Source organism: Clupea harengus, unplaced genomic scaffold (assembly GCF_900700415.2).
Source record: "Clupea harengus unplaced genomic scaffold, Ch_v2.0.2, whole genome shotgun sequence".
Lineage (NCBI taxonomy): Eukaryota > Metazoa > Chordata > Actinopteri > Clupeiformes > Clupeidae > Clupea > Clupea harengus.
In genome coordinates, this window is record NW_024880023.1 from 23,415 (window position 1) to 39,544 (window position 16,130).

General features: G+C 42.9%; 1 protein-coding gene across 1 annotated transcript; it reads left to right on the top strand.

Annotated features, from left to right (window-relative positions):
* Positions 1-511: 511 nt before the first annotated feature.
* LOC122131130 (guanylate-binding protein 1-like) lies at positions 512-15,787 on the top strand. Its single transcript, XM_042706048.1, has 14 exons — positions 512-523; positions 6,752-6,874; positions 7,136-7,175; positions 8,804-8,989; positions 9,121-9,198; positions 9,362-9,411; positions 9,641-9,750; positions 9,964-10,148; positions 10,292-10,543; positions 10,911-11,191; positions 11,564-11,776; positions 11,957-12,059; positions 13,250-13,443; positions 14,188-15,787. Exons 1-14 carry the CDS (start codon positions 512-514, stop codon positions 14,338-14,340), a joined length of 1,980 nt encoding a protein of 659 aa, XP_042561982.1. The 3' UTR covers positions 14,341-15,787.
* Positions 15,788-16,130: the final 343 nt, after the last annotated feature.

Genomic DNA, 16,130 nt, shown 5'->3' on the forward strand with positions numbered 1-16,130 from the left:
AAACCTTTTCTTTAAGCCCTGAATCCTTTGCTTGGCTATCGCAAAGTTATTAGGTAAAAATACCTCTTTCTTCTTAAAAGGCAATTTCAGGCAATAACTCCCGTTCTGGAGAACAGCTGATTGTTCTGCTATTTCCAGGAAACTGTGGTCTTCTCTTGACATTTCCTTCTCTTCTCTGAAGTTTTCATTAAAATCATGGTTGTACTGATCAGTCAGCAATTTTTCCAATTTACAAATTGAAATCCTGTTCACTGTAGCAGAGGGCAGTTGTCGCTCCAAGGGTTCGTCGTGTTTAGTCAAGGGACCATTGATGGCCCATCCGAGCAACGTCCTGATTGCATATGGGCCATTTCCACAACTGTTTATGACTTCCCAGGGTTCCAATATCCAAGGAGCATTGGCACCTATCAGCAGGTCAACATTTGCCTTTATGCTAGGTATATGCACCTTAGACAGATGGGGCCATTTATCCAACTCTTCTGTATTTACCATGTCATGTACAGTGACCGGCATGTCTTTCTGGGTAAGAACTTCTGGAAGGATGTGAAAATCGTTGCTGTTCAGACCAGTAATCTCTAGCCCAGTGAGGGAATAAGCTGGAACAACCTTTTCTTGGCCCATAGTCCGCAACAGGAAGTTAGTCCTTCTGCCTGTAATGTTCAACTTTTGCATTAGGTGTTCTGAGCAAAAAGTAGCAGAGCTACCAGCGTCCAAAAAGGCATATGTACTTATGATCCGATTCCCTTTAGCTGATTTCACTTGCACAGGTATAATGGATAGTGCGCATCGATCCTGACCTGCCCCTGTATGGCCACAGAGTTTGCGTGAAGTCGACTGATTCCTGGATTGTTCCCTCGAATGTTCCTGGATTGCAGTACGTCCCTCACCGGCCCCTGTATGGCCACGCAGTGTCTTTACATACGTTAATGGATTGTTGGATTGTACCCTTGCTTGATGTTGAGTTGTAGTACGTCCCTCGATATGAAGCACAGTAGGGTGAGTTAGACCACAGACCTTACAGGTCAAGCGCTGCTCACAATTACGACTCATGTGCCCAGGATGTAAGCACGCGAAACAAACTCCTCTGTCTTTCAAGAAGCCAATCTTTTCCTTGTGCCTTTTTTTCTGGAACTGTCTGCATTCCTCTAAATCATGACTTTGAGCACAACAGAGACATTCAATGTCGTCAGGCGTGTCCGAGTCTGCAGTTGCTTCAGGATCTCTCTCATGCAAATCCATAGATGTTACTGTGGTGGCGACGACATTTCCTTTTACTCTATCTCTGGGCTGTGATTTAAACTTGGTGAAGTTCTTTCCTACTACAGCATTAGATGATTGATCCTGTAGATCACCAAACAGGGGGTCGGAAAGAATTTTCACTCGTCTTTCAATGAATACAACCAAATCATAGAAGTGAGCTCTCTGGTTAGAAGTCTCCATTATTACATGTGCCTGGGTCCTCCATTGCTCCCTCATTTTAAAGGGTAACTTAGCGAGGATAGTTCTCATATTCACCGGCATATCCAGTTCCTGGACGTATGGCAACTCTTCCATTACATTACAGCAGCCCCGCAGGAATAAGCAGTATGTTTGAAGGGATTTAGTATCCTCGGATTTTATCATTTCCCATGCTAAAGCTTTCTCCATATAGGCCGCTGCAATTTTGTATGGATTGCCAAAGTGTTCCTGCAAGAGCTCTTTTGCCACAGAAAAGCCTCGTTCTGGGTTCATGTGCTGGCAGCTACGCACCAATTCCTGCGGTCGTCCTTTTGTAAACTGTTCCAAGTAATACAGACAGTCTGCCTTTCCTGCTTTCCCTTCGACTCCTTGCTCAAAGGCCCTGACGAATGCCCTATACTGGAGAGGATCCCCTTCAAATATGGGAATTTCTCTGGGTGGTAGGGATGATGTGTGCTGTTGTCACACCAGAGCAGCAGTTATATCATTTTGCCTCTGCATAATGGAAAAGAGGTCACTAGATGAATATTGACCAACGGGTTGATGATATGCGAGCTGTCTTTGACTTCCCTCCAAAGGGGCCAGTAAGGTCTGATGACGAGATTGTTGTGATGTTCCCGTATTTTCTTGCCAGTGTTCATTTGGGTTACACCACTGCCTTGAGATGGCTTCGTGCCACTGTTCTGCTTCCTTTCTGCGCATATCCAATAGTGGTGGATCGTTAGATGATGGCAATTCTTTTGATAGGTCAAGTGGCTGTTGTTCACCTACGTACCACTGTCTTGAAGCAGCCTTGCACCGTCGATCCATTTCCTTTCTCTGCACATCCGGTAATGGTGGGTTGTTTGACGGTACTGGTCTCGTTGACATGTTGGTTTGTTGCTGCTCATTAGACTTATACCACTGGGTTGAGGCTGCCATACACCATCTCTCGGTCTCCTTCCTCCTCACATCCAATGGTGGTGGGTCATTGGGTAGTAATGATTGGTTGGTGACGTTGATTGGTTGCGTTGATTTCCAGGGTTCTGCATTAAATTCCTTTGCTGAAGGGTTCAAGATGCTGACAGGTTGCTGTTTACGTTTTTCCTTTTCCAGATAGGAGTTCATGCCATCTGTGGGTGCTCGAGAACAACTTTTCACATCTGAGGCCTGCAACACCGCCAACTTAGCACTGGACGCAGCTAAATCAGTTTCCATGTCAAGCTGCTCCCTTCTTCTTCTCAGCTGTTGTTCCAGCTCTTCCAAGGCATGTCTTTCCTTCAAGACTGCGGCACGAGCAATGAGTGCAGCTCTTTCTGCCTCGGCCCTTATCCTTGCTGAGGAAGTTGTGCTTACTTTACTCATGCCACTCTTTCGACTTGAGCAATTGCTTGCAACATTGGAAATACTGTCATCTGGATTTACCTCATCCTCAACACCTTTGTGCACAACGCTGGACACATTATTGTGTGTAAGCATTTTTGAGACAGAACTGGTTTGACTGGGAATATCAATTGGATCAACATTGAGCCCAATATTTTGCATAGCTACATTTTCAACGGTGCCGCCATGTACATCACAGAGGTGTAAAGTAACGAATTACTTTTACTCACGTTACTGTAATTGAGTAGTTTTTTTGTGTACTTTGTAATTTTTAAGTAGTTTTTTAAATCGGTAATTTTACTTTTACTTAAGTAGATTTTGACTGAAGTATTGTACTTCGCTACATTGGAAATTACATCCGTTACTGAGTAAAAAAAAAAACATAGTTCAAGGCAGGAATCGCGCACCACAATGCTCACTGCAGTGGTGGATGCTGCATAGAGTGGATGATGGAGTCGATGCAAGGCACCAGTACGGTGCCGAGTCACGAGAGATAGATATGGAGGAAGATGATAGTGCGGACTACCAACAAGCTGCGGACCACCAACAAGCTGAAGCACCGAACTTTCCGCCAGTTGAAATTAAAGAAGATGAAGAAAACCCGTGGCCACATCTCAGCAAGCAGTTTGCCTTCCAAAGTAAAAGAGGCAACAGCTATATGCTGTGTAAACTGTGCCTAATCCGTCAGTCAGAACTTTCTGCTTATACAAATTCATCTTCAAATCTGCGCAAGCATGTGTTGGTAAGTACAGTATTTGTCCCTTTCCATTAGTAGTTCAGACAGCGTTTTTGTCATTTAGTTAGCTTCGCTCCATTAAGCAAAATATGCGTTTCATGGCACTAGTAGGTAGTAGCCTAATTTTGGCTAGCACTTGCAACCGACCTGAGTATGCTAACGTCGACAGCGGTCATCCAATAGACTAATAATACCATTCCTGTCTTCCATTCGTTTCAGGTCATAGAATTATTATGTTCAGTCTCTCATATTGTGTTAAAAACTGCAGATCAGTCATCAGCAATGAAATACACCACATAAACTGATATTAGGCTAATCATTTGGCTGCCTCCCATGCCTTGAAACAGAACAATGTATATGCGCACACCATCGTTTTCAGACAGTTGGACAAGTCAATGTGTATGTCGTTATCTGCAATTTATCACGATGTTTAGTCAGATATTGATAACGATAAGTGGTGGCTTTGCAACGTGCACGTCTTTCATGTTCATGCTAAGGGGTCCCGGTTAGCAAGAATTGAGGATTATGAATTGTGATGCATGTAGAAATAGAAAATAATGCTATAATTCTGTATACTGTAGGTCTGTCATCTCAAGTAGCTATTTATAGCTATTTCTGTGTTATGATGCACTCTTGAATCTTGATGGCAGCTCAATACTTAATTGTCAGAAATGTTGTTTGTCATTCTACAGGTCTAGTCTATGTCAGACAACACCTTGACCGGATGTTGGAGGCTGGAGCAAGTTGGACAACATTCATCAGATGAAGATGATTTATTTTCCTCAATGAAGTCCAGAAGGTACAGGGGAGTTAGAAGGGTACCTAGCCTGTGTCTCAGTCAATATGGATCTGCTGAACGCCTTTCAGAATATCAAAAAACTGTCCCTGAAACTCAATACTGGCCTACCTGCCTCGGCCGCGTGCGAGCGACTCTTCAGCTGTGCTGGATTGCTGTTCAATGCAAAGCTAGCCCGGATGAACTCTACTCATCTTGAAAATCAGCTGCTGCCCAAACTCAACAAGAAGTTTGTAGACTAATGCTCTAAAGGTGGACACAAGTAAAGTAACCAAAGTTTAAGTGGGGCAGCGGTATTTTAACTTTTTATTTTAGCTGTCATGTCTTGACATGTCCTCCCAAAAGTTCTTAAATGTTGTGTTGACATGTTTAATGTTTGACATGTTTAATGTCATTGCACTTATATTTCTAAAGATTCTCCTTTAATAAAAAATAACTAGTTTTTGTATTGGATTTATGACCCCTTGTCCTTTTTTGCACTATATAGGAGCGGCCCCCATCAAGTTGTTGAAAGTAACTAAGTAACTTTTACTTAAAGTACATTTTAAATGAACTACTTTTTACTTTTACTTGAGTAGATTTTTAGATGGGTAATTTTACTTGTACTTAAGTAAAATTTCATCAAAGTAATTGTACTTTTACTTGAGTACAACATTTCAGTACTTTTTACACCTCTGGTACATCACTGGAAACATCAGTTAAATTAGCATTTTGCACATTGTCACACACACTTAGTTGTTCCACAATAATAACATCCATCAAAGTGTTAGAGACAGCATTAGTTGAAATAACATTCCCATCTTGACTGTTGCTACAAGACATCCACACATTTGCATTAGCAATACACTCATCATTAGACAACATTTTCGCTTTAAACCAAATTACATGTTTTTCTTTTTCATCAGAAGGCAGCAGTTGCAACAAAGATTCATGTATATATTTTATTTCATTGCATAAATCAATTAATTCATTAAGATCATTATCTACCTGCGTTCTCTCATTTTTTACCATGTAATTTCGTATTGATTTTCTAATGAAGTTTGCCTTGTTCAATTTGGCCTTTCTATCAGTTTGTAACTTATCCAATTTCTCAGCAAGTGCCTTGGCAGTGAGTTTAACAACTCGTTTCTGAGTCGTAGTTTCAACAACGGCAGTCACGTCAGTTTTGGAACCACTAGCAGTTTGTACGTCAGTCCCTCCAACGTTAATAGTCTCGTTTGTCGCCTTGCACGGCTCCATGATAACCAGTTCAATCGAACGATAGCGTTAGTCCTCCAAACAAACGACGCGAGCAGTCAATACAGAGTCTTAGCGAACCCACGATTTACCAATGCATTGGATTTCCCCGGTATGTGTGCACACAAATTAAATGGCCATGAAACAATGTAGCGCTACACCCGGGTTACCTTATACGTTGGGCGCCGTAGTAGCATAGACCAAGAAGTAGGTCAACAAACGTCCTCAGCTCCAATTCCGACCATTCAATTCCTCGGTCTCCAAGCAGCTCTCGTAATTTCCAAACAGCTCGAGGACTCCGTCGAATTCCGCAGAAACTTCCAATTAGCGGCAGGTTTTGACTGTGTGGGAGCACAGTACACTACTGAGCTACTGGGTTGTTGTACCCCAGGAATAACCTGGTTGACGCGCTTAGATCTTTTAGAGGTGATTACCGTCAGCGAGATAAAGTCCATACACGCATTGCGTTCGTTTAAACAGTTCTCCATTTATTGTCCATTAAAACGCAGAGCAACGACATGTTACTCAAACCTTCGCGGTATAGCGGTCAAAACCATTTGCCCTTCCGGGGTCAACACCTAACCACAACAGTAGGCTTCCTACCTATATGCCTAAAAACACCTGTGCAATGCACAGCAACACCCAGTGTACAAACAGGGACATTACACATTGCGTGACAACACATTTAGGCTGTAGCAACCCATTTGGCTGCTACAGGAGGTATGATGTGTATGGTGTTGTATGTTTTAAAGGCACAGTGTGTAGTCTTTAGTGGCATCTATTGGCAGAAATGGAATATAGTATTCATAATTATGTTTTCATTGGTGTGTAATTATCTGTAACTACGAATTGTTGTGTTTTCGTTAGTTTAGAATGAGCCCCTCGTATCTACATAGGGAGTGGTCCCACTTCCATGGAGTCCACCATGTTTCTACAGTAGCCCAGAACCAAAACACTGGCTCGAGATGGGGCTTTTCGTGTTTTTATAGCATTTGATGGCCACTGTAAGACTTGCCTACTCTTGTAGAGGGAAGGCTATTTAGTTTGTTGCAATTCAGCAGCCTAAACACTAGATTTACAGAATGTTGAACCTCTGCCACCTGTTTACTGCACAATAATGAATTCAATTTCACATGTCTGTGCTTGCCCCCTCTCTGTCTCAGGCACACGTGTCCGTAGGTGGCAGTGTGTGTGACTATGGGGATGTGGGGGAGTGGAGAAACGCCCCCTACTGTTCCAAACACGTCCCTGACACCTCTGATCACACTGGCTGGGGGGAGCAGGAGGTGAGTTGGGCTTTATACGCTTGGTGGAGTGTCTGTAGCTGTGGGGATGTGGGGGGATGGAGTAGCGCCCCCTAGCTGCTAGGAGGAGCAGGAGGAGTACATCACCACATCACACTGAGCCTGAAATAAAATTAGCTAAGAGTAGTTGGAGGTTCCGTGTTCATTTTGAGTGTTTGAAATGATGTGTACAGGTGTTCCCTTTCAGTCAATTGCCTGATGAAGTAAAACAATAACTAATAACAAACACTCTCATCTGTACAGGACCCTCTACATAGACACTCCGAAACACCACTCAAAGGAGGTAAGCTGTAGTAAACACCATTTAAAATATATGAACTTCCTTTTACACCTGTTATAACATTTACACATTTACACCTGTAATTACATTTACACATTCTTTAAGCAGAGGCTTGAATCCAAAGCTCCTGGCTGGGGAGAGTACAGACACACATTGCCATCAGTATTTGTTACTGTTGTGTTACTACTGCCAGCATTTCCTTCTTCATTGAATACATCTGATAGTATATATCAATATATTTTGATGAGCACCTTTGAAATATATGTAAATATTCAAAATTGTATTTTATAGTAAAAAATATATTTACTATTTGTTTGTTATATGTGCAGACAGACATATACTGTATGTGCATATATTTTGATTTGTTTGAATTGTTTTATGTAAAAAAAAAATTATAGCAGCAGTTCTTCCAATAATTTCACCAACACATTTTCAATTCAATATTATTTTTATTCTCATTCATTCTCATTTATTATAATTTAATTTTAAATCTACGCTCATTTCAGCTCATTGTATTTATATTGCGCCAAAACAATAGCCCCAAAGTGCTTCACAGAGCCCAGTGCCTGAACCCAACCAGAACCACAGCACATGAGGGGGAACCAATCTGGTTGAGGTCAGCCGGGAATAGATAGGAAGGGGGGAAACAAGAGGTACATTTGCACAGCTCTGTACGGGGTAAATGTACACAGCATACATGTGGTAGATGTACATAATATATATATATATATATATATACAAACATCATCTGGTATATAGTACATGATGCATACAAAAATTGCTTATTGGGTATACAGTGCGCTCATAGGGTTACTGTCACAAGGGTCAGTAAAGTAGCAACAGAAAAACATGTCGGTGGTAGCAATTATATATATATATATACAGCTCCGGAAAAAATTAAGAGACCACTTCAAAATTATCAATTTCTCTGGTTTTGCTATTTATTGGTATGTGTTTGAGTAAAATGAACATTTTTGTTTTATTCTATAAACCACTGACAACATTTCTACCAATTCTCAAATCAAAATATTGTCAGAAAAATGACAACTGGTTAAATTAACAAAAAAGATGCAGTGTTTCCAGATCTCGATTAATGCGAAAGAAAACAAGCTCATATTCATTATTAAACAACACAATACTAATGTTTTAACTAGTTTCTACTTCTCTAGTGGCCATCTTGCCTCATCAGTCTGGCCCTCCCCCTCAGCTGAATAGGTCAAAGGTCAAAACCACTGTGCCATTGGTCCTCACTGTCCTCTGTCACCATTAGCATCCGTTAGCATCCGTTAGCATCCGTTACCACGTGTGTGGCATAAATGAAGGGTAATGAAGTCTCCAAGGGCAGTGTTATGCAATAGGAATATCACTATGATCACCACAGATGATCTAAATATGTGTTTTTGGGCTTCTGTGTCACAAATAATAATAAAATAATAATACATTTTATTTAATGGCACCTTTCATGACGCTCAAGGTCACCTTGCTGGATGCTTTTACAATGTGGGTCCAGCTCTTCTAAATCCTGTTTTTGTTGTTTATATTATATTTTTTATGTGATTTGGGACTCGTCTGTGTGTGTGTGTGTGTGTGTGTGTGTGTGTGTGTGTGTGTGTGTGTGTGTGTGATTCCAGGCATTGTTGCCATGAAGGAGCCGGTGTGTCTGATTGATAATGGGACAGACGGGCGCTTGCGTGTCCAGCAGAGGTCGCTACAGATCCTGGAGCAGATCCAGCAGCCGGTGGTGGTGGTGGCTGTGGTGGGGCTCTACCGCACGGGGAAGTCTTACCTCATGAACCGGCTGGCTGGGACACAAACAGGTTTAAGTGTTGTATTTTTATTTTTTTTTAAGATTCCCTAATGCTTCTTCAGAAACTATCAATGTACCTGGATCTTGTCATGGTAGTTGTTACCGTGGTAATTGTTACCTTGGTAATTGTGACCCTCTCAGGCTTTGCTTTGGGCAGCACCATCGAGTCCAAGACCAAGGGCATCTGGATGTGGTGTGTGCCTCACCCCAATAAAGCAGGTGGGCATGCATCACTCACGCATACACAAACACACACACACACACACACACACAGACACACACTCAAACAAACAAACAAACAAATGCACACTCACACACAGAAAATGTTTGTGTGTGTGTTTATCCATTCACAGACACACTCTTATGTCCCTCCTTTCATCAGGTCACACCCTGGTGCTGCTGGACACAGAGGGGCTGGGAGACGTGGAAAAGGTGAGGGCTGTGTGATGCATAGTCTGGAACAAATATGAAATTGTGTGTGTGTGTGTTGTGTTGATTAATCCCTGCCCATGCTATATTGTGTATTTACGGTTGGCAATGACATTCTGTGTCCTTCATATGTTACACTGTGTTCCTATAGCTCAATGCAGGTGTAGTTCTGTGTGTCAACGTCAACAAAGATCAAACATTATTCCCAACAATCCATTTCTGTGGTTTCCAGGGCGATGAGAAACACGACACCTGGATCTTCTGTCTGGCTCTCCTACTCAGCAGCACTCTGGTCTACAACAGCTTGGGCACCATCGACAACAATGCCCTGGAAAAACTGCAGTATCCTTTCACACACAGACAGATACACACACACACATACAGACAGATACACACACACAAACACACACACACACACACACACACACACACACAAACACAGATACACACACAGAAAAATTAACTTCATGTTTGAATATTGTGCCAATGAGAAACAGAACGTCTGCAAAAAATCTCTCAATGAGATGCACCTTTCCTGAACAGCTCCCCCTAAAGGTTTGTTGCTGAACTGACGGAGCACATCAAGGTAAAGTCCAGTGAGCATGACCGGAAGACAGAACTGATGCTGGTTTTCCCCTCCTTCGTGTGGACGGTCAGAGACTTTACTCTGGAGCTGGAGCTGAAGGGCAAACCCATCACTGCCGATGAGTACCTGGAGAACGCCCTGAAGCTGAAACCAGGTGAGAGACACACACACACACACACACACACACACACACACACACACACACACACACACACATGCACGTGCTAAGACAAACACACACATTGCCCTGTCACTCTCTCCTCATCATTAATGAGAATTGGTTGATTGTGTCTCTAGTCGAAACAGGCTCCTCCCCGGAAGTTCTTAAGCACAATAAGTTGCGGCAGAATCTGAGGGACTTCTTTGCTGTGCGGCGCTGCTTCGTGATGGAACGTCCAGCCAGCGGCAAAGACATGAAACGCATGGAGCAGCTGAGGGACTCTGACCTGGAGTCCAGCTTTGTGCAGCAGGCAAAGGCGTTCTGCAGCTACATCCACCACAGCGCCCAGGTCAAGGCCATGAGAGGAGGCCGGGGGCTGAACGGCAGGAGTGAGTAGCACCTGTCACTACATGATACCTGATTCCAGCAGCCTTTGGGCTCAAAGGCAGAATTTGAGAGCTTCATTCCTGATTGTCCACATACCACAGGAGTTAATGGAGAAAGAGCTGTCACAAGGGACCAGTAGTCAGTAAAGATGCTGGTCTGGTCTAAGAACCAGTGGAAGGAAGAGATGCTGGTCTAGTCTAAAAACCAGTGGAAGGAAGGGATGCTGGTCTCAGCAGAAGACCAGAAGTCAGTATATAATTGATAAATGTTCTAGTGGATGTATTTCGCTGGTCTGAAGCTGACTAAATGGTCTGTAATGTCATCTCTGTTGACCTGCTGGTCTGTAATGGCATCTCTGTTGTCCTGCAGTGCTGGGCAGCCTGGCAGAGACGTATGTGGAGGCGATCCGCAGTGGGAAGGTGCCCTGTCTGGAGAGCGCTGTGGAGTCGCTGGCGGCGATACAGAACGGCCGGGCCATCACAGAGGCTCTGAAGTTCTACCGGGCGGAGATGGAGCGCAAAGTGAAGTTCCCCACAGAGACTCAGGAGGCGCTGTCTATGATTCACACTGCTGCAGAGAAACTGGCCATCAGCATTTTCATCAATGAATCATTCAATGACCAGGACCACAAATACCAGCAGCAGCTTGTGGTACCATCAGTTTCAGATATACACACACACATACACACACTCACACACTCTCACACAGAAACACACATTTCATTTAACAAACTCAGGCAGAGCATGCTACAGCAGTTATAGGACCAAGCTCTGGGAAGGTTTTTTGAAAAGTTAAATATTTTGCTTTCTGACATAGAAAGAGTAGATAAAAAGAGTATTGCCATGCATCTTGATTTGTTCTTTTTTGCAAATGTGTCCCCGTTTCGGGATGAATATTTACGAAGGTCAAATAAACCCAAAACAAATAAACAGTGTATGCTGTTTGGATCCGAAAAATATCTAAATTAGGAATTGTATTAATGACTTTAATGCCCTGGATCATTCTTGTCCCTCTTTCCACAGACAGACATGGCGAAAGAGTATGGGGAGTTGTGTAAGAAGAATGTAAAAGTGTCTCGTGAGGTGTGCCGGTCAGTCATCTCTCAGGCGTTTGCCTCTCTGGAGAAAGCTCTGAACAACGGCTCCTACATGAGGTCTGGGGGCTATGAAGACTTTCGCTGTGAACTCGACAGAGGAGCTCAACTCTACAGATCAGAAAAACGCAAGGGAGTCATGGTGAGTTCGACTGAGTGTGTTTGTGCGTGTGTGTTGCAAGAAAGGAACTCTTCAGATTATCATGGCAACAAAGGAAGCATGGTTATTACAAGTTTTATTATGTATCTCTGTGTGTATTGTGTGTGTAACTCATTTTATGAAATATTTATTTTCATTTGCAATCTGTGTGTGTGTTGTCAGAGTGAGGAGGTCCTGACAAAGTATCTGGAGGAGAAGAACGTAGTTGGGAAGACCATCCGTGCTGCTGACCGCTCGCTAACTGAAGCCCAAAAGAAGATGGAAGGTGAGGGGAACGTTTTAAACAGACAGGATTTCAAACATTTTTAAATGTTTTACAGTGAAAGACTCGATTTGATCCTAAATAGTCTGACCTGCCAATTTTGTCCGGTTCTAATTTCCTTTCTTTCTAAGAGCTATAATTGAAAGCATACACAAACATGTTTTGTACTCAGCTGTACGTATCCTCCCCCCTGTAGGTGCTCATTACATGAGCGCAGCATCCGGGGGGTAACATTTGCCCTTTAAGTAAGTAAGTGGGAGCAGAACCAGCAGTCACTCTGTAAGCAAGCATAAGTGACTTGAACTTAATGCGAGCAGCTACAGGCAGCAAGTGGAGCTCAATAAGTAGCAGGGTGACGTGTGCCCGTTAGGAGTGCGTTGCAGTAGTCAACGGCACGAAATCACCAAGGTTTGTACCACCAGCTGGGTGGCATACTGGGTTAGGTACGGGGAGACCGAGGCAATGTGGTCTGTGAATATTAGTTGGTCATTCGATAATGACACCTAGATTTCTTGCTGCTATGGAAGAAGCAAGACATAAGGAGTCAATTTTGATATCGATGTTGCTTGTGGTGTATGGCCTGTTTGGCTGGGAAGACCAACAGTTCCGTTTTAGCCAGATTAACTTGAAGATGGTGATCCTTCATCCATGTGGATATATCAGAGAGACAATCCGAGATCCGTGCCGAGACAGTGGTGTCATCAGGCGGGAAAGACAGATACAGTTGGGTATCATCTGCATAGCAGTGATATGATAGGGCCCAACGAGGTGCTGAGGTGAGTACCACCTGGTGAGTACATGGCAAAGAGAAGTGGTCCCAACACCGAGCCTTGGGGCACCCCTGTGATGAGGTGGTGAGGTAAAGACAGCTGACCATGCCATGACACGTTGAACGAGCGCCCAGTGAGGTAAGATTCAAACCAGGAGTGTGCCCTGCCAAAATGCCCATACTTGACAGAATAGACAGAAGGTGCAGTGGTTGACTGTGTCAAAAGCGGCTGATAAGTCTCATGGCCTTAATGAGAATTGGATAAACAGGGAGTGTCTTGCCTCTGTAATCATCACTTCACAGATGTAAATGACTTGGTGGATAAAAACCACTTTCACCTTTTTGTGAATGTTTCCCCAGACTGGATTTAACCTACTGAAGTCACATATTTCTATCTTTCTCTCTCTCTGTCTCTCTCTCTCAGAGGACAAGGTAAGGCGGAAGGAAGCCGAGCAGCAGCAGAAACTTCTGGTACAGCGTAACAGGCTCCAGCAGCAAGCCATGTGGGACCTGGATAGAAGCAATGAGGAGAACATCAGGCAGTTGGAGGTGAAGATGGAGGGGGAAAGAGTGAGAGCCCAGGCAGAGCTGGAGCGGGTTGTAACCGCTAAACTCAAGGTAGGTCTGAGGGAATGCTAATCATAGCTATATTGAAGGTAACTGGGAACCAGTTTTGAGGGAATGCTAACAGCTAAACTGAAGATAACTCAAACAAAAGGGCAGGTCTGAGGAAATGCTAATAATAGCTACATTGAAGGTAACGCATCCATGGAAACAGATTTGGGGCAATGCTATCAGCTAAACTCAAGGTAACTGAGCCAAATGAGCTCAGTTAATGATGACGTCTAAAACATTTATCCAAAGAACACATCTGAGAAAATACTTTTTATATATTCATGTATTTTATATATTTTAGTTTGCATTAAATGTTCAACTGTTCAAAATGTAACCTAATAGGGCCTACCGTTAACTTGAAAAGAATTAGGCCTATTTATTGATTGTTTTTTCATGATTAAAAAAAAACAAAACAAAGAACATCCCCCCCTCTGTTTTTTTGACAAATCGCACCCTGTTCGTATCTACATAGGGAGTGGTTCCACTTCCATGGAGTCCACCATGTTTCTACAGTAGCCCAGAGTGGGCAAACCAAAACACTGGCTCGAGATGGGGCTTTTCGTGTTTTTATAGCATTTGATGGCCACTGTAGGTACTTGCCCACTCTTGTAGAGGGAAGGCTATTCAGCTTGTTGCAACTCAGCAAACTAAACACTAGATGCCATTTAAGTGTGTGGTGTTTGAGATCAGTGTGTTATGTTTGGAGACGTGTGTTTACGTTTTTCCATCTTGTGTGTGTTGTTTCAGGAGCAGCGGGAACTACTGGAGTGTGGCTATAAGAGGCGTGCTCAGGACATGGAGGAGGACATCAGAAAGCTACAGACAGATCAGAAGAAAGCGCAGGAGAAGAAGAAGAGCCCGTCCTTCTGGGGAAAGGTGGCCGGTTTTTTTGGCTTCTAGCACTGGGCCAGAGGAAAGGTGGTCCTGGCTGGAGAAGATGATCTTGATTGTAAGGAAAAGCTGGTAGTAAAAAAATGCATAACCAGAGATGAATTAGATGGGTAAAGTAAGTTTTCTTGCACAGCCTGCAGCAATTACGTAGGGGTTACAAATGTAAAGGCCATTGTATGAGGCCATATTACCCACAGTTCAAACTTTACCTCTTATACACACCTATATAGTATTGAAATATGTTTTTGACATTTAATATTTGATTTCCCATACCTTTTACCTTTTTTTAAGTTGTATTATTTATTCTACTAATCATGTAGTCCATATACACTAGCTAGTTAGCTCCTGTTAGCAGACATTAACCATGTTGAATGTGAGATCACTGAAAGTCCTCACAAAAACAAATATTTCCACTGGACTATTATCAGTGTCAAATATTACATCATGAAATAATGCAACCCTCCTTTAATAATATGGGTGTTATAAATATTTTTATTTTAATGTAGACATCATTGGTTGATTACATATGTCTTATATCTAAATACCAGTTACACATTCTGAAATTGTTCCTAAACTGTAAAAATGATTTAAAAAAAAAAAAATGTGCTCTCTCATGTTTGTTTCCTCTAGTTTTATTCTAACTTTCTCCGCACTTCTCCATAAAAGTGTTGACACAGGCCTGACACAGCTCCTGGATTAAATTGATGACATCAGAATACTTCTTTTCAACTCTGCCAGTTTTCCAGTGTCACATGTCATCTGCAATGGTGCAGATGTTTTCCAGTTGATTAGGTAGGAGAGTTCCTGGAAAAGGATCTTGACTGCTGTCTTCATGTAATCAGGAACTGTGGCCGTATGAATGTGGATCTGATCCATATTCTTGTGGGCCTCGTTGAATGCGTGCCAGCTTGAGTTACAGAGTCTGGGTACTTTATGTACTTGAAGCCGGTTGGTGGGGGGGGTTCTTGATGATGAAGAAGTCAGTACCTGAGGAGATGAAGACGAGCTCCCCCATGATGGCAATAGATGGCGTGGTGGAGAGATCTTCGCAATGTTTATGTCCATTGCTTATGTCCAAAAGTCAGGTGCTATAGGACAATTGGACACATCATACTTCTTCTTATGAATGGAAAGACCCTTTACAGTATGATGGCAAAGAGACAGGTTGCATATTCATGAAGGGATGGAACTATGGGGTAACACCCCTTATACTCAGAGTAATCCTTCAAAAATATATGGTATAAAAATGACTCAGTATCTACACAAGCTCCACAGTAGTAACTGACCAAGCTTTTTGAATGACAGTGTCTGTTACGACCCCTGGTGGCTCGGAGTAGAAGCTTTTTGAATGATATTGTAATGATACACCTGCACTGAGCCCTACTCCTGTCACGCCCCCTCCTGATTCAACTCACCTGCCTCCGTCACATTCCCAGTCCCCGAATTCTAATCACGAACACCTGTCACTCCCTCCACCACACTATTTAAACTCCTCACTCCCCTCACTTGTTGTCTGGCCTCATCCTGTATGGACTGGAGAAGTCTGTTTCTAGCATGAAGTCCGTGACAGACAGTTGGCATGGTTGAAAACTGACCCTATAGTTAGTAGATAGTGATTTCAGAATATGATAATGAGGCAAAAATCTGCAACGGGAACACATTTTCCATAGATAACAGATAACAGACGAATTGAGTGGGACAAAGTCATTAAGCTACTATCTGATGTCATTTTGAAGGGGACCACTCAAGGAATGTAGTAGTACACGTTTTATACATGAGGAATGAGTGTAGCTGCCATG